Consider the following 19,730-nt stretch of genomic DNA (forward strand, 5'->3'; position numbering starts at 1 on the left):
GAACAGGAGGAGGGTTTAAAGTTAAATCCTTTGTATTTTGCATCAACATCTCAAATGCTGACTGTAGTAAAGGACCTGCTCCCCACTCTATCTTCCAGTTTTTCCTCCTTGGTTGTCATCTTTGTGATGGCTAATCCCTTACAGGTGAGGTATACCTGGCAGTCTGATGTAATCCAAGGGGCTTTCTCTTGCTTGGCAGTCGGGACTGCTAATGTGCCTGTTTCCTGGCAGGTAAACTCATAAATACAGCTGAGCAGCAAGTCCTTCTGTATTTCATTGGGCCTAAATACTGTATGGAAGCAGCCTAAGTTGGTAAGATGTTCAGCTCATGCATACCCACTTATAGCAGCACTATATAGAGCTTTATTTTTAAACTGCTTTCTTGTTTGAAACAATCTTTTCTCACAAAAACCCCTGCTTCCTTATGGCAAGCACCAAAACTGGGAGACTTCCACTGAGATATGACATTGAACAGGTAACAGATAATGTTACTGTGGATTTGAGGAATGAATTTGAGGAGCAGGATAAGAAAGCCTCTGTAGAGAGGAGTCTCTGCAAATACTCAGCACCTTGTAGGACCATCTTTTGGTGTTGCCTTTAATAAGGCACTCCTGCTACACAGCACAGGACGTTCAGAGCTTACTGCTTCTCAGCAGCAGGTATAATCTAGAAAGAAAAAACTATTACAAAAAAATCAAATATGGCTGAAAAAGCTTTCAAAAATGTTCAACCTTTAACTACTGCACTGGAAGAGAGAGAAAGAGGGGCCTGACACTATAGTCTGTGTTCAGTTAGGAAGAGAAGAATACACAGAGTGGTACCTTCATATAGTGTTTGAAGATATCTGCTGCTGCGTGCATGTCCACAATGTCATAAATTATCAGCTTGCTAAAGGCAGCCAGAAGGTTTCTTCTCTTATGTAAAGCTTCTATTTTGTTAGCTTCATCTTCTTCATCTCCCTCTGAAAGCACCAACAACAATAAAATGTTTATAAGCAGCTGCTATGTTCTAAAGCAACATTACTGAAGAGCAGCTTTTAGAAAAAATCAATTTAAAATGAAGCAAGGGTTGTTGCAGGAGAAGCTGAAATGAAAGGTGATAACTCTTGAGTCCTGCCTATGTTAGGACTTTCAGGGAAGTTCAGGAACATGACACACCACTGACCAAGGACACTATCTATAGTCCTGAGTAGGTACTGAACATAATCCACATGGAACTGAATTGATTATTTTCTTTATCCTGTGAAAGGCCACAGTGAAGACTTGTTGAATGCTTTTTGCTTAACTTCTGAAACACAGGACATTTGGAGACGCTTCATTAACATGACTAAGCTATAAATTTTTTACATGAGGAAAAGTAGAAGCAGCAGTACTTCTACTGCATGCCTTGGATTTTCAGATATGAAATCGATGGTGCTAAAGCATCAATAACAACAGGAAATAAAATTCAGTTGTAAGAAATATTAACATGGAATGGCAATGTCATAAGAATTAAGTCCCCATGTAAGACTCCACTCTGTGAATAAAAAGGAAACTATATCCATGAAATGTTAAATATAAGCCTATCCCACAACTTATATAAGGAAATGAAATCAGATGTGAAATCAGTTGTGATAAAGGTTAATATTCTATGATGTTTAGAAGAGCTTATTCTTGGAGGGAATCTTCCAACCAGTTTGAAGAAGCACAGAGCTGTGGTGCGGGGAGAAGGGACAAAATGTCACTGAGACTCTTGTTGCACCCTTACTAGTCTCCACAGACACACAGTACTGAAGTCACGTATTCGGTAACAGATCTCTTACAAGCAGTGGACTTGACTGCGAATATGCATGCACGTTTTAATCCTGAAATGCTTTAACCCACAGAATTGAAGCCCATTAACACACTTCCTCCTGCCTCCTTCCTTAATTTGTTTTTATCATTACCGATGTGTTCTGAACACCAGAAGTTACACATGGTCAGACTGATTTCATGTAGTCCAAGTAGCATTAGGGAATGGAGATTACATACAAAGATCTTCACCCATCTTTTTGCTGTCTTCACAGCCCAATCACAGGATGTTAAAGAACAGCAACTTTGCTAAAGAGAAAAAAAATCCATCCTCCTAAAATCTATTCTTGAGGTATTATTCTGAACATTGAACTCACTAAGTATGATTAACTGCATACAGATTTCTGGTGAAGGTGTGTTTCAAAACGTATTCTTGCCAGGAATCCTTGAAGAGATGCTCAAAGATGTTAGCTACTGAAGAGCTAGGGAGCTAGAAAACGGAAAGCATCTTTAGAGTAAGAATATATTCTCTGAGACCTTAGTTTTATATGTTGCTGTCTTAAAAGATCTAAAATAGCACTTACGTGTCATGCTAACATACAAGTAACCGAGTACAGTAGAAATTCAGAAAATGTGCCAAAAAGAGCACTTACAGTATAGTATGCAGCTCTAAAACAGTCTGGCATGTAGGAATCCATCTCTTGTCCAAAACTATTTAGGATTCAGAAACTGGATATCTCTGTACTTGCATCTAGGCATTTATAACAAACAGCAGCAGCAGAGAGATATTTAAAACCAGACCTAAATGGTGAATCTGCCTCTCCCTGAGTGAAAGCCAAAAATCTCAAGTCATCCCTGTGAGGAGGTAGAGATGGGGTCACTTCAACTCTGGCCTCTCAAAGCGTGGCCATGCACAGATGCCTAGGACAGAGCAAGGAAGCAAGCAAGAACACACAGTACTTTCCCAAGTTCTTTTATAATCTCCAACCAAATCAGTGATGTCCTGAGCTTTATTAGATTCTTTTGGGGGAGGAGGAGAAGGGGTGTTTATTTAGTAACATCAGAGTTTCTTAAGGCCGTCTTTGCCTAGAGCTTTGCTGGTAAGGTGTGCCTTCACAAGCCTATAACCCTGTTTAGTAACTCTAAAGGATTTCTCTTCTACGTGCTGTTCCATCGTACTTCTTCCCTTGAGGCCATATTAAATGAAGTCTGCTGCTGAACTAAGACTGTACTGTTTTGGAAATAACTATTAAGAAAAATTTAGAACAGTAAATGAAGAATAATTGTGTCCAGATTTATAGCATATAGCCACTCCCATGTCTTCTAAAGATATCTTTTTTCACAAAGTGAACTTTATAAGTACTTATTCTTCTTTAACACAAGTAGTACTGAATATTCAATATTTCATATTCACATGTCCAAAAAATAAAGCAGAAATAATTCTGAAAACATTTGAGCAAATTGATCTGAAAATTCTATTTTCTTCTTCCTTCTGTGTCTATTATGAAAAAAAAGCTAAGTAGAAAACATGAAAGCTAAACATACCCATGCTCTGGTTTTCATCATCTTGGTCAATAAAGACATGGTCCATCACAAAACTAAGAAGTTCTGACTGGAGGCCTGAGTCTGGATTAAACACCAAAGGCTGAAGACCTTCTCGACCTCCAGTCATCAGCTGATGACTAAAAATCATCAACAGATCACAGAGCAGCATGAAAGCCTGAAAGGCAAAAGAGAATGAATGCAGTAAGAAGCGTAAAAAAGTAGAAAATAAAATACCATTTATCTAATTTCCAGATAACCCTGCTATTATTAAATAATGTCCTCCTTTAACTGTGCTCAGCTGTAGTTGTTTGTGTATTGTGAAAACTGTTTATAAGGGTTTCCCCTAACTTTAAAATGTTATGCCTTGATTCCTATGTAAGGAACTGTGTTTACTTACTACCTCTTCCATGTCCAGGATGATCCATATTAAACTTCCATTTCTTCTCTATGAAATGAACTCTAAATCTACCTCTAATTCAAGGACTGTAGCCAAATTTGTGGTAAAGAAAAAACAGCTCTTTTGATAAACACAAAAGTTAAACAAGCAAAAAAATTAACAACATTATGAGGAAAAATCCAAGCTGAGTCACTCTCAGGTCCCTAAAATGCTGAGAAGCAGCTGTAAGCAAAGAAATTCTTGAAGAATTTAATCAATAATTCTCTGTGAAAAGAATCAAGTTATGTTGCACAGCTTTCAAATCTAGATAACAGCTGACCAAGGCAGAATTTTCAGTGATTTATGCTTGTTACTACTATACCCTCACTACCTGAGAACAGAGAAAGGCGGCAGCTATTACTAACTTTATTTCTTTCAAGGCCTTATTTTTACGCTCTCATGAATGAGAGTAACACTATTTTCCACCACAGCTTATGTCAAAGTGTTACAGCCAGCCATACTCATTTGCATTACATTCAACACCTGAGCACCTTTCAGAAAGTACTTTTTAATCATTTCCATTTCTCTATCTTTAACCTCAGGTTCTGAAAACTGAGAAGGAGAGGAAGGTCTAAAGTATGAATGTGTGTAAAAAGACCCCTAGAAGATCTGTGCTGGATATGCTGTCTCCTCCCCCAGAAGCCTGCAGGAGCCTCACTCAGGGCAGTCAGACACAATTCCCAGGTAGGTGTAGGCCAGAGGCATTTTCAACTGAAGAGCGATTGCAGAATAGCTCTGACAGAGTCATGAAATTCAGTGTAGGCTTTAAGTCAGTCCTATATTGCCCCTCTACAAACGGCTGAACAGAAAGACAGTTAAATATGTGTTTAAACATATTTTTGAAGCAAGCTTAAGGAAAAGTAGTGAGTGAGAGCAATCTGCTTTACAAACTTCCAAAATGAAATCTTTGTGAATGCTGAACGTCATAGCAGCTCGCTTATTTCTTGTAGTATGTTATAAAATCTGAATGAGCTATACTCAGGCAAGAACAAAATGCAAATCACTGTAAACTATGTTCTACCTAGACTTGGGAAACAGATGCCACTATCTGGGATTTTCCTCCACTGGATCTAAAAAGTTGTGATTCATTTCAGTGATGATCTGACCTGCTCTAAATTCCTTTGATACTCAATAGAATTTAAGCTTGTCCTAATGTAGACCTCTAAAAAAAGAGCATATGAATAATGCACTGAAAGTGCTTATTTCTGTCCAATTTAAAGACAGCAGTGGACTCAGATACAGATGTCTATATATTGTAGATATGTCTAGTCACAGGAGTTTTGTTTCACTCAAACAGTCTAGGAAAAGTTGAAATGTTTGAGTCCTGTTCCTATAAATATTTAATATGTTTTTCCTTCCTTTGATATGTACATTAATCTTCTCTGGAAAGAAGGTACAGATTAAGAATCAAGTATGGTAGGGAGACAACATAATTTACAGAGAATTCTTAAGAAAATCCAGTAAAACTAAAGGATTAAGAAGCAGTCCTGCACTCGCAGAAATATACTTTTTAAGGAAGAAAATTAGAAAGATCTCACAGAAGCATTAGTTGGAAGGACCTCTGGTGTCTCCAGTACAACCTACTCTGATTGGGTCACTTGCTGTCTCTAGGTCTGGTTGGCCATGGCTTTCTCTAGCTGAGTATTGAAACCTTCCACAGAATCGTGAACTGCAAAGGAGTTTCCAAGAAAAGTTTAAATCACCAATGAAAAAAAAAAAAAATGCAAATTGTGGCTACTAATAATATGAGAATGAAAACATGTTAATATACATGAAGAAAAAAACCCACTGCAGTAATAGGATCATTTACCATTTGTTGATGCAGAGAAGACATTAATGCTAGCTTAAGCTAGAATGGTTGGTAGTTTCATGTAGCTAGATGATATTTTAACATTATATAATATCAATAAAATATGTCAAGAGTAACTACTCAGAATATTAAAAAACAATTATTAAAGTTAAATCTGCTGGAAGACAATGACATGTCAAGAGTCTTTTAGAAATACATAAACTAGCAACATCTCCGAGCCTTTAATATTCGTATTTATCAACTTGCAGAACACAGTGTAAATGCCAAGCAGAGCTATCTTTCAAAAAAATAAAACTGTCTTTTAAGAAGCATTATCTTTTAAAAAACACAGGCAAAACCACAGGCCATTTAGTCACAGCCTTTGCAAAATCTTAGGAGGTCTGATAGAAATGAAATTTGTAGACAACTAAAAGATGTCAAGAGACTCGATATAAATCACCATATAGTCCTAAAATATTAGCAAACAAACCAGGATTGAGAATTATTTCAACAAGCCCTTTGACTTCATTTCTTTTATTTCAATGTCTAAATACATACAGCAGAAGCTTCCCATTCCATGTATTTCCAAAAATCTAAATGAGACAACTGGATAATTACACTGAATCATAAAAAATCTGATACCTTATTATGCAATCATATTTCACATATATACTTTCAGCATATGTGTGCACACACGTACAGATGCAGAGAGATGGCGTGCACTTAAGTTTTCAGTCAGTGTACCAAGCAGGAAAGCGGAGCAACCTAAGCCATAATGGTTAGATTGATGAGAAACTAAAAAACCCTTGAGATCTTTATATTTCTATAATGAAGACGCTGTTTAAGTAGATATTTTACTTTGATTTCTCAAGCAGATGTGTTTGCGAAGTGACAATTTTTGCACAGTGTGAAAGGACACTATGTTCTTAGTGTTACTCACAGTATTTTTGTAAAATGAACTACACTTTTTTTTCTAGAAAACATGCAGTAGTATGACCTGTACCGCTAGAAGCCTCGATTTTCTCCCATTAGCCACAACGGGAAAGAGATATAATAATTAGTACTCACCACTACATTTAACTGAACTATTAGTATAACAAAATAATAAAGTAACATCGAGGCTTCAGGCATTTGCCTTTGGCAGGAAAGCAGTTGCTCTAGAATCTCTATTAGTCAATATCAGGGGGAAAAAAATCCAGAAATATACAGAGAAAGATTCAGCCCATTTGAGGTCTCAATCACCCTCTAAAAGTGCCTATTTCCATCTATTAATACAGTAAGGGTCTAAAGGAATAGGCTTTTATTTTAGGTGACTGAGTTAGATGAAAATTAGAACAGCTGAACACGAGCCTAAGCATCCAGGTAATCCTTACTGTTATAGTGAAAATTAATTCGACATCAGCTGTGCTTTGAAGGTGCTTTTGATACAGCTCTTCTTACAGAGTATTTGTTCAGTTTTATTTAGACAGAAGGCACAGACGATTTTACTTTAAGTTTGATATAGTGTCATCTTGAGTTTTACTACCATTTAATATTCACACTTTTCTAAAAGCATTTGACAGACATTTCCTTTACCTGTTCTTTGACTGGAGTGTTGACATTTGATAGACACTGCTGGCAGACAGCCAGAAAGGATTTCACAGTTTTCCTCAATACCAACAAGTCCTCCTAGAATTAACATTAAAAAGGGATAGTACATAAATATTAATCAAAGGTTGTTATGAAAAAGCAAAATAAAAAGACGGTGATAATTTAATACATTCAATCCTATAAACTAGCCAAATGAAAAAGGCCATGAAAAAATATGCTATCCACAGAGTAAAACAAGTCATTGATTTTTCAGAGGAATGACCCAAAGTTTCCCTGTAATAAATACTAATAACTAAACAATAAATTCCTGAGTTAAATTGTCTGTATTTTATATTGAATGTAAATTATAAATGATTCAGAACAAAAAGGTTAATGATCGAGGCCAGCATACCTGGTGGTTTATAAAGAATTCTGTACTCAGATAAATCAACATGAATGAAAGAGATAAATACCAGCGTCTCAAGTTCAACAAAAACAGTATCCTTACTGCCTGCAGACATGGGAAATGTGAATGCAAATCACAGAAACCTGATGAGTTATGGAAGAAGGAGGGAGATTTGTTGATCTAGAGAAAAAAGGATTTGTGGTTGGAAAAGATAAATGAATGACTGTTCTTGATCACCTGCATTTAGAGACAACTGATGTGTATTTTACATGTGGGTACCAGAATGGCAGGTTCGAGAGGAAAGCTGTGTACTTTGACCTGGGGGAATTAATGGCTAACAAAATAAACTAGTTAAAACAAAATATAAGATACTGGAGCATAATCATAAGAATGCAGCAAGTAGCCATGTGGAAACAGCAAATCAGTTACAGGAGAAAAAGACCAGTCCTGTGTGAAAAGCTAGGACTGCCTCTGTCATAACCTGTACTGACAATGTACGCGGCTTCCCGACACATACTTAAATAGTTACTCTGTTTTACAGTAGTGATAAACCAAGAAGAAAACAAGAACCAGAAATCACCAGGACTTTGTGTTAGCAAAGGTATCTAGGACCAATGCTTGAAAGACCTTTCTCCTCCCAGTTTTCACCATGACTGGTTTCACGTAAAGAAGGGCTCACACCAGCCGTGAATTCACCCTGAGACTGCTGGCCTGCCACTCCTGCAGACCTCCCTCTGTGATACCTCTATCAGCTTTCAGATGAAGGCAGTGTGCCCTACAGAACAACATCCAACCTACAGCTAAAGAATCTACATAATGTACATATGACATTTTCCTTGCTAAAAATTCCCATTTTTAATTATGCTGGCTGTTCAGTCCATGTGTCTCATTTCTAGTTTTAGCTTTTCTTATTGCTTCCTATCATAAGATCTTGTTTTTCTTTGTTTACTGAAAAGCCTTTTTGTGGCCCATATGTTCTTCCTGTACTGGTTTACAACAGAAGGCAGGTCTGCAAGCATGCTGAAGAACATCTGAACCTCTTATCATTTTCAATAGAGTCAGTGTGATTTTAGGTCTATGAGCTATCTCACCTTCCTATTATAAATTTTTCTCTGATAATATAGCCAAGGATCCCTTGTGCCACCACATTACATCATCTGTAAGACAGCTCTGCTCTATTCACAGTCACAACTTTCCACTGATCAGTCTTCTTGTTCCCTGATAATAAGCTTTCAGTTTGGCAGCATTAAAAATCTCTCTTTGTTTTTTTAACTGCATTTTGTTTACCAATTGATTTATATCATCCACATTTAAAATGCCTTCACTTTACCTTCCCCAATGATTGGTAAAAGTTATCAGTTTTTAGCAGAGTATGGATCTCTCCCAGAATGCCTCAGAAGCTATCCTGTTGTGTGATGATTCCTACTTACAACTCTTCTAATAAAGCTTTGAGCTCTGAATAGGAATTACATTAAACTCATATATTCACCTGAAATGCAATGGGGTACTAATGTCTTACAGAAACTGGTATTTCAACTGGTTTCCTTATCAGTCAAAAATGCAATCTTCTCAAGAGCAAATTTATTTGTTCCTTCCAGTCTTATCTCTTGGCCATGTTCGTTCCACTCTTCAGCCGTGTACTGACTGGGTTTTCTATCAGCCACCCCAAGATTTTACCTAAGACTGATGCCAGGCTTATCAGTTCACTGGTACGTAATCATCCCATTTACACCTTTAAACACTAGGATTACAATCACAGTAATAACTTCCTACATTCTATCACGATTATCTTCCACTTAGATGTTAACATCTAACACCTAACAACAGAAAAACTAAAACCTATGAAAAATCCTTTGTAAAGGCTGAAAAGTGATTGAGTATGTCTCCCATTTTTCTTTCTGTCAAAGAATGAGTAACACGTAGGTACATTATTTATTATCCTCTATCTTGATAGCGTGACGAAGATTCATTTTGAACAGTTACAGACAGCAAAAGAAATCCCAACTGAACAGTGCAACAGAGCCATCTGGAACTTTTCTAAATTTGGAGAAATCCCCAGACTGCTATAGAGTGGTAAAAGACAAAACGGGAAGGAAAAAAAATAAATTACATTTTCAAGTCTGTTACCATTCTCAGGCGCACAGCCAGGGCTCTAGAGGTGTGATTACCTGATATGCTGGCTTCAGCAGAAAAACTGGTATAAAAAAACTTTACAGTCCTCTTGGTTGCTAGGGTAAAACCATGGGGTCACACTGTGAAGTGGATCACTAAAGTGACCCAGGATAAAAATAACCCTTTCTTGAACGCACAGCATAACATCTTAAAATTTAATTAGTCCATGGAGGGAAGGAGAATGAGCCACTAAGAGCAAGGACTTGTATTGGCTTTGCCACCACCTGTAACCGAACAACTGTGCTCACAAGACTGTCATCTAACATTCTTATTTTCTAGCTTTAAATTGAGGCTTGTTTTTAATATTGAAGCCATTTAGAAATGGTGTGCTTTCACTAGGTTCATCTATCAAACCTAATGTTTTTCTTCCCATTTGCCCACTGCCTTTCCTCTAAACTACTTATTTGCAGAATTAACTTCCTTCACCTTGCAACTCCAACTCTTTGATAAACTCTACAGTGTTCAAGAGCCATTAGCTTTCAATTCAACTGTGAAACACAACCCAACCTTTTGTACCTTGTGACTCTTCTTCCCTTCAGCATTTTGTGCTTTTTTTCATTGTGCCTATATAAATATTAAAAGTCACCAAGTCACTATGTTCTTTAAATCCCTCTTCAAATCCCCTTCACTAATTCCTCTGCCTACTAATCACTTTGTAATAGCTATGCATTTGGCTAGTCTGGCTGCTGCTCATTCAGAACTGTTTCGCCTTTGTCTTGGCTCTGAATGTTTCCTCTGTTCATGGGTTGTGGTTTTTTTTTTTGTTTACTGTTCAAAGATTTTGGATTCTATTCTTCCACAAATATTTCCTTTTCATTACATACATGTACAGTGCATAGTACAATGGTCCCAGGCACCTGGTTTATTGTATACATGAAGAAATTATGGAATCTAATTCCCAAGTCTCCTACCTCAAGACTGTACTGGCTCCTCAAGATCTATAGACAAGAGAACTCTCGCTGAGAAATTACCAGCTTCCTTTGAAACCATCCTCAAACCCCTTTTCACATGCAGAACAGTTTTTCCCCAGACTACAAGACTGCTCCCACAAACTGTGGTGCTTCCCTCCGGTATAGTGCCATCCAGCACAAACAGCACTAGTCTGCTTAGCGACAGCCATGGCCTCAGCCTCCTCTGAACATGTACAGGAGGAAGACCAAAGATGAGAGCAGTAGACTATGGATATTACAAGGCTTACACATTTCATTCTTAGCTGCTGCAACCTTCTTTTAGTAATCAATTTTTCCTTTCAGATTTTAGACATGAAGACAACTCCACAGTAAGTCCTTTTTTCCACAGGCTACCTTGAAAAAGAGCTTTAAAATAACTCTGCCCCAACTCTATGCTATAGTTAACTGGTGGAATCTTTGTTACTGGGCGGAGAATTTGGACTTTCTTACTAATTCAACTAATCAGTAATTACCCCCCTTCTGTTAAAACATCTTTGAAACATTTTCATGCTGATATGACTTCTTTAAGCTCTATGATCAAAACTGTAATCTACAAATGATATTACACAGTGTTGGGGAATCTGCAGGTTGGTAACCGCCTGGCTAAAAACGAGCTGATACAATGAGAACATGAGTACAACAGTGCCTGGGAACACCCAAACTACCTGTTCTGAGGGGGTGTTTGCCTAAAAACTGGTAATACTAAGAGAAAAGTTAACAATGAATTTGTTTAAAATGACCAGATTAAACAGTAACCAGGAGATTACCAAGAAACAAATTTTGAGAAAAGGAGGAGCCACCTTGTATATTAAAAAACCTATAAAAGCAGCATGGAACAGAGCAGCAGTCAAACCAAGTCAGACACCCCAATGCTGCAACTGCTGCCTGGGCACGGAAGCCCCAAGAAGCCCACATCCATCTGAAGGACTGCCAGGATGGGCAACAACATGCAGGAACCCACACCTCAAATGTGTGTACGTGACTGTGGAGTGCTTTGTCAGGGTGGGTACACATGAACCTGGAGCACACACATGTCCAACAGCAGCCACATACAAGCAGGGGACCTCACGTCCCCCAAAGGGCAATGGGCTTGTACCTCCTAACTCCTGTGAGAGGGGGTGTGTGTGTGTAACTACATCGTGTGTGTCTTGGGGAGGGGATTAAAGTAGATTGTGAACAGTTACAGAAGGGTAGTTAGACATTTGTAGGTGTTCATTAGCATTATAAAAGTGTCTAGTATTCTGGTTTATCTGCTGTATAGCTGATACTTATCCTGGAGATGTGTTGCACTGATTACAGGTTAATTAAGTGTTGTTAATTAATCGATGAGCTGACTTGATCCTAATTTGATTTAAACCACAAGAGTCAAAGAAACAGTTTTTCTTTGCCACACATATGAAGCCTACAGACCAGCACACCTAGCCTCATGTAGTCAGCCATAATCCAAAATACACCCAACAGCTGTAATATAAAGTATCTCTCAGAAAGCAATAAATGTGCCCTAGGCATGGATATAATGCTCATGAACACTTTCCAAACAAGGGCAATCCTCTCAGGAGAGAGGCTGTATCTGAACACCAGATAAAGAACTTAATTCCAAAAAGATTCTGTTCCCGATTGCATACTTCTGGTTGTCATGTATTACTCTACCATAGAACCAATACACAAAAATATTAAGCAGTTTTGACATCTACTCAAAGAACTCTGAAAGAAATCTTATCAGATCCACCCATCCCACCTGCAAACTCCCTGCAGTAAAATGTACACCTAATGGATGCAGAGCATAACTGATTAAGAAAGGCAAAACCTGCCAACATATGCCCACTACTACCAAACCAAGTACTTCCTCCCACAGAAACATTAACACCCCTGAATCCTGTACTTACAATTCCAAAATGTTAGTATACTTTATCCTGTGCATTGATTGCCTACATGGTAACTAACTAGGTGAAATGGAGCAGCTACTATTTGTCAGCGTGAACTCACACAAACAACCCAGCTGGCAGCAGATGAACATTTCTCACAAATCAATCCCTCCACCTCTGATCTCTTGTGGTGGTGCAGTTCCTCCGCCCACCCCTCTCCTTGCTGGGTCGCTCAGTGCTTGGTGTGAATCCAACCCCCCTCCTGGGCCACACACCAACCCAGGGCAGCACGGATTGCAAATGGCAGTGGACCAGAGTGTTAAGGCACCCCCTTGACGTGCCTGGCTCCTGCCCTCCTGATTGCTTGGGAGTGGTGGTAACAGTCCACCACCTTCCGACAGCCTGGTACAGCTGCACCTGGGATGTGGCCGAGGGAGGGCAATAACAGAACCGCACATCCAGCAAGTTCTGGGCCTGCGCAACTGGTGGGAAACACCAGAATATTTTATCATTTGAGCTGGGCTGGAGTGGAAAAGTACCTGATGGAAGTCAATTATCTTGGACCCTATAAATAGTGACTCCCAGTGAGACCCTTTGAGCTCTCCCAGATCGCAGCGGGCCTGTGACCAGCATCTCCACTCAGCTGGGATGTCTCTCAGGTACCAAAAACCTTAAGGTACAGTCAGCCGTTAAAGCTGATGGGAGTTCAGGGCAAAGTCAACCCTCCTGAGTCTCAATTATCACCCGTTGAGGAATGCTGATGCACTGTCAGTATTTAAACTCAAGAAGAGGGAAATTTTAACTTTGAGCTAGCTTCTCTTGCACCCACTTACTCACTCTACCTACCAACATGTTTAGGTGTACACAGTTATTTTCATGAGCGTGGGTACATACTTATTTTACTGAATTCAAATACTTTTATCTGTCTTGGTGTTTGTACATCTTGTGTTTGTGAATGAGCATGTATATATGTATTGATCTAAGGTACCATATAGTAAGTTAGTGTGAATCTTGTCATCTTTGACAGTTAAGTCACTTAAGTGCCTTAACTGCAGTTGTCACTTTTTTAACATATTTTACTAAATTATTCTGTCATTTTAAAAACTGGTTAATGATTAAGTCTGCTAGTCATTAATAAATCTTGATTTGCTGCTAAATCATTACAGTATTAATACTTTCATCCACAACATCTCTCAGCCTGCATGCTCAAGAGAAATCTAAAAAAACCCATCTTCTAAACACGAGATTGGGAACAAAAAGTCACAAGTCTAAAGGACACAGAAAAACAAGGACTCAAGATTAGTCTTATGACATACTATAAATTCCCTTCTCTCCATTAGCCTTGTCATGTTCCATCTTCCTTCTCTTCCCCACTACCCAGCTCCTACTTCCCTCTAGTAACTGTCTTACCACCCTGCCTTCCCCCGCTCCCACCCCTCTAGAGGTACCAACGGCCTTTCCCTTTTCTTTCTGAGACAGTTTACCTGATCTGTATCGAAATAGAAACCAATAAATTGTTCTCAGCACATATTTTGTTTTGTAATCTTCTGTTTTTATTTGAAACCTGAAAGGCTTATGTGTCCAAAAGCCTCTCTAATTTTTACACCTATATCCATTGGTCTACTAAAGATACCACTTCAGTCTAGAAACCATCATCTCTCTCTGTCATTACAGCTACAGCAAAGTAACACTAGAAAGCTGGATGGATCTACATATTAAAATACTGTGTCAGAAATGTTCTTATAAAAGCCTTAATACTTAAAAAATTCTCATGAAATACACTATTTTTTCATTCTGAGACAGTCGTGTTAATCCTTTTGTCTTCCCATACATCATCCTTTAGAAGTAATCCCCTTTAATGTCTGCTAATTTATAAGCCTAAATTGTGGCTTATAAAACAACCATGGGCAAAATGATCTTCTAAAGGATTAAATGACAGATACAGTGCAGATCAGATTTATTTCCACAGTGAACAAACTACAAAGGAAAGTTTGATAGAAAAAACCCACACAGAACAAAATGCTACAACCACATCAGGTGTGTGGATTTCTCTTTATCCTGTTTCTGTTGTGAGCACAGCTGAGGTTGCTGGCCAGGCATGAAGAGCTGAAGGGCATTAATGCAGTGCTCCTCTTGAATTAAGCATGTAGAACACTCCCTATTTTTGTAGTGGGTGGGGTGAAACCCCAAACAATAAGTTAATAACAGGTCTCTAGGTTAGAGTAATTATGATTTTCACTGGGGATTCCAGAAGCAGAATTGACTTGTACAGTCATTCTCAATGGAGCTTCCAGAGTTCCTCCCATTCCTATGAACCACATTATGAATTAGAAGAGTATTAGAAATACATGAAAGATCAAGGCTATCCTGCATTCATCTTGTAAAATAATGTCTCATACAAATGTATCCTAATTTGAAAAAGTAGGCGAAGCCACACAACCATGGTAAGTCACTGAAATAAAGGTCTTTTTCTCTTGCAGTTTAACTGGACTGTGATGGTAATATTGCAAACAACAGTCCACATTAATACTTTGATACCAAAATGCAAAGCTTGTGACCAGGTCCTGTGCAGATAGATTCTGTATGTGTTAGTTGCTAGTTGTGGTTTATGGTAAGTATGTTTCTTTTGCTATAATTTAGACACAAGAAAACATGAAATGTTCTTCCAGCAGTGCTGACAGCTATTGCTCTGCACCATCTATGTTACACTAGAGCAATTTACTGTATTTAGTTCAAAAAAATTGAGAAATACAATGAAGGGAGATGAGAATCTTACTGAACACTCTATGTCTTGGCGTTTGCCCCCAGAGCAGGGCAAGACTGGGCATTGCTGCTCAAGGGGCCCAGCAAGTCGGACAGAGTTATTGGGCACCTTCGGGAGCGGGTAAGACAACTAGCAAGACCCAATAGTCAAGAGCACATGGGGAAAAATTTAATGAAGGTGTTGAAGACAGTGTACAGGCTTGGACAGCTGCCTAGGTGCTCTTAAGGGCACCTGCTCTGAGTACCAGGTTCCTCATACCCACCCTCACTCACCACACCAGTAACCAGCAGTTTTCCTTACAAGGGAAGCATTAGAATGAGATTTGGTGTGCTGGTTTTGTGGACTTAGGAGCTGAAGCAGTGCATGGCCTCCTGGATTTACTTTTAGTTATGTAGCGCCTTCTGTCAAAGTGAAATTTCTCCCTAAGGATAACAATGCTGCTAGCTAGGAGGACTTCAGATGCTTTACTGTGATGAGATTCTGAGTTCACTTAAAACAAATGGGATGTATTCAATTTTCTCAGTTATAAGGAGTCAAGATGTAATAATTATATACTACCATCATGCTAAAGAGAAAGAAGCTAAAGAAGCTGAGAGGGGAAAATGGGAACAAAAGCCATAATAAAGAATACCAATTATTCTTTTTTTCTTACTAGAAAATTTTTGAATTTCAATGTAAGTCAGTATTCAAAACCAAAGAATTTACAATGTATTTTTATCATTTTCATGTGCATAAAAAGCTTATTTTATTGGTACTCTAGTATAGCATCTTTTTCTTTTTGATGCTGATGAGGATATACATTTAATACTTCAGTTTTCATACCATTTTAATTTGATGTATTATTTTTCAAAAGGCACTAATAAGACAGGATGTTGGCCTCTGCTTGAGAAAAGAGCTAAGGAAAGGTCCTGGAAAAGCCAAGTATAACAAACAAGTAACATGTAACATCGTCCTTACCGCATCACACTTGCATGCACGTGCTTTTTATTAGCACTTGTCACTGCTAGTAGCCTTACATTTATATTTAGCAACATAAAAGACTAAATAAAAGGTAAGCAAGGTAAGTACACGTAAATATTAGGCTATCTGTGGTTTACAGATCAACAGTATTGCTTACAACTATCAGGTAAGCATTGCCAACATCACTTAGCCATTCATGGAAACTGCTGTACTCACAATAATGTGCATTAAGTATCTTCAGCAATAAAAATACAAAGATCAGCTAGTATAAAATCCTGATGAAGATGAGCCTCCACTATTTGTATAGCTTACTGAGATATATGCATGATGTTAGAGAGATCCTGAAATATCAAATAAATCAAAATGCTAACATTTTATATCTGTTTCACAACAACATAAAATGATGGTACAGTGGGTGGAGTTACGGAGAACCAGGACTAATGCCTTTTCAGGCAAGTTGTGTTTCTTCAGTGAAATTTATATGATCAAATGCCTACTTACTTTGGAAGGGGAGCCTTCAGTGATTTTCACCAGCTGCCAGAGAATAGAGTAATGGGAACACTGCAGTGCCTGAACAACTATCTGTAACAGAGGGAACACAAAGAATCTCAGCACATTAGAAGTATCAAGCATATCAGTAAAGTGTATGTAAAATTTATAATGTATTTTGGGGAGAAGAAATAGAAGCAGCTCTTAGGTAGTACTTTTTGTTTTCAAGGATTTTGTTTTTCCTTACTCAGTTTGGTGCAATACCAGACTACTACAGCTGAAAAAAATACTGTGGAAATGCTGGGAAACAGAACAGAAAACTGTGCATTAGAGTACAGCAAGAGATGATGTCACAGCATGATAGAAGTACAACCCAACATCTACATATCTCAGTTCAAAAGCATCCGTTTAAATCCTCTAAATCTGACTTCGCTAAACAGTCTGGAAATTCGTTCCGTTGTCAAATGAACATGCAGCTCAACTTCTAAAATAAGGGAGAAAATACAAATTTTCTCATGGAGAAGACCAGGCTCATAGTTATGGTGCCCATAAAAGCATCTACAGGTGTATTTTTAAAATTTCCAATCAATATTAGGTGCAAAACATTTCAAAATCTTTTTGGTTTGAAGATGCTTCCAACAGTTTGCAGTTCTGTACAGAACAAATCAAGTCTGTAACAGCTCTGATCACTTCACAAAATACTTTTTGGATATCACTAAAGACCAAACCATCCTTTTTCAGCAAGCTCCTTCTAGTGGACTGGGGGAAAAAATACTGAGGAGAGTTCAGTTCAGATTTCAGAACTTTTTTCCTGAGATCTTACAGAAGCATTTGGGGAGCCACATACTGTCAAACCCAGAAACTGAAGATGGAAAGGACAGTTTTTATCTGCTGGCCCCTTCCCTCCAGGTAGCACAATTTCAGCATTAAGTAGCAACTGCAGAGAGAGCAGAGGGTCCCACAGTTTAAAGCCATGACTTTCACATGGCATGTGCCTATCCATCCTCTAGATGGTCCTTTTTAGAAAATACTTTTACAGATTTTTTTTTTTCTAAATGAAGTTGAATTAGAATTAACAACTGGCTTCTAATTGAATTCAAATTATAACATAAAATGTGATCAAATGCTGGAGAGTAGGCAGTCTGCAGTTTAAACTGGAATCCTGGGAGAGAGTGAAATGGTCCCTGTGTTCATCCATGAGAAACTACAATGGAACTAGGAGGAAACAGAGTCCAAGATATGTCCATTAAAAGAACTCCACTGGGAAGGCTGGCCAGCATCCCCGAGAAATGTTTTTGTTTCCTGGTTTTCATAAGCTTCCATCTTATCTTCAAAGCACAATAATCGTTTGTGATAATTGTAATTGCAGCCAAGATTACAAATGTTGGGTTTCAGTGTAAACATCACTGTGCTGGGTTTTTGTGGCAGAGTTCTGGTAGCAGGGGAGGGGGCTACAGCAGTGGCCCCTGTGAGAAGCTTCTTGAAGCTCCCCCAGCTCCAGCTCGCACCCAGCTCTGGCCAAGGCCAAGACAATCAGCAACGGTGGCTGCACCTCTGTGATAACGTATTCAGAAGGGGAACCTGAGAGGTGGAGAAGGAGCTGTGAGAAGTTGTTGCAAGGACGACACCTCTTCAAACATTGAGGTCAGTGGATGAAAGGAGGAGGAAGCAGGGGGAGGTACGCCAGAGCAGAGACCCCCTGCAGCCCGCAGTGAGAGGACAGGCTGTGCCCTGCACCCATGGGGGTCACCGGGGAGCAGATGCCGACCTGCAGCCCCTGGGGGACCCCACACCGGAGCAGGGGCTGCGCCCGAAGGAGGTCGGGACTCTGAGGGAAGCCCCCACTGTTGTAGTTCAGCATTGGGAGGAGTGAAACAGGCAGGGTCAAGGGTGATCCCTGCTGAAGCAGCTCAGGAAGGGCTGTGGCACATGGCAAGGAAGTTTGTGGAGGGCTGACTCGTGTGACAGGGACCCCACGCTGGAGCAGGGGAAGAATGCAAGGAGTCCTCCCCCTGAGGAGGAAGAAGCAGCAGGATTGACTGCACCCCCATTCCCTGCCCCCTGCACTGCTGTGGAGGAGGAGGAAGAGAAATCAGGAGCAAAGCTTAGCCCTAGAAGAAGGGAGAAACTGGTGTTTTTAAGATGTGGCAATGCTTCTCACTGTCCTGTTAGGTGGGGGTGTTGTTAGTGTTTGAATTAAATTTATGTTCTTTTTCTTCCCCTAAGGAGTCTGTCTTTTGTCCATAACCACAATTAACGAGTCATCCCTCTCTGTCTTTATCTTGATTCCCAAGCCTTTTGCTTTATTTTCTCCTTCCCAGTCCTGAGGGGGAAGGAGTGAGTGAGCAGCTGCTGGTGCTCAGTTGCCTTCTGGGCTCAAATCACAACAATCATTATTTCTACATTGCCTTTCACAGCCAGGAAACTTAACTTTACAGGTAAGAGAGGTGAGGCAAGTAGCTCAAAACCCACAGAATTCAAGATTTTTCACTTCCTGGACAGTGTCTAACTACAATATATGTTTTATTCAAAACCCCACGTTTTTCTAAATAACTGAAGTCTATTCATTAATCTTTTGAATGTTTACAACTAGACTCTTGAAAACTTTGACTCCCCAAACAATGCAGTGCAGGTGTTGCTAACTTTACCTGTTCAGGCATAGCTCCGTGTTCAATTCCAGTTCTTAGTAATCTGTAGCAGTTACTGAACAGATCCCATTTTGTGAGATCATGCGCACTAGAATGAGAGGTAATAAAGAGAGATTAGTTATGCTCCTCAAAACTCCACATGACAGTGAGAATATAGTCTGATCTGGCAGCTCTGTGAGCTTTGGTATTTTTGCAAAGCTGAGATAATACAGCCTGCTGACAAAGCAGCTGCACAATTAGTTCACACCATGCTAAAAGCAGAAGTTAGGATTTCTGATAATTGAGGAAAAATAGTTTACTATATGGGATTTTTGTAGGGAAGAGATAAAACTCTCTGCATAACATAAATCTTTAAAGGTTACTTAAGT

At 39.1% G+C, this 19,730-nt stretch overlaps 1 protein-coding gene across 2 annotated transcripts in view; it reads right to left on the bottom strand.

Moving 5' to 3' along the window:
* STAG1 (STAG1 cohesin complex component) overlaps positions 1-19,730 on the bottom strand; it is a 208,640-nt gene that overhangs the window by 22,367 nt on the left and 166,543 nt on the right. For both annotated transcript variants that reach the window (XM_074911915.1, XM_074911914.1), the window contains exons 21-25: positions 19,363-19,450; positions 16,727-16,807; positions 7,115-7,207; positions 3,315-3,489; positions 822-961 (exon numbers count right to left, since the gene is read on the bottom strand). In XM_074911915.1, the coding sequence (XP_074768016.1) occupies positions 822-961; positions 3,315-3,489; positions 7,115-7,207; positions 16,727-16,807; positions 19,363-19,450 (577 nt within the window). The remainder of the gene's footprint in view (positions 1-821; positions 962-3,314; positions 3,490-7,114; positions 7,208-16,726; positions 16,808-19,362; positions 19,451-19,730) is intronic.

Source organism: Athene noctua, chromosome 8, assembly GCF_965140245.1.
Source record: "Athene noctua chromosome 8, bAthNoc1.hap1.1, whole genome shotgun sequence".
NCBI lineage: Eukaryota > Metazoa > Chordata > Aves > Strigiformes > Strigidae > Athene > Athene noctua.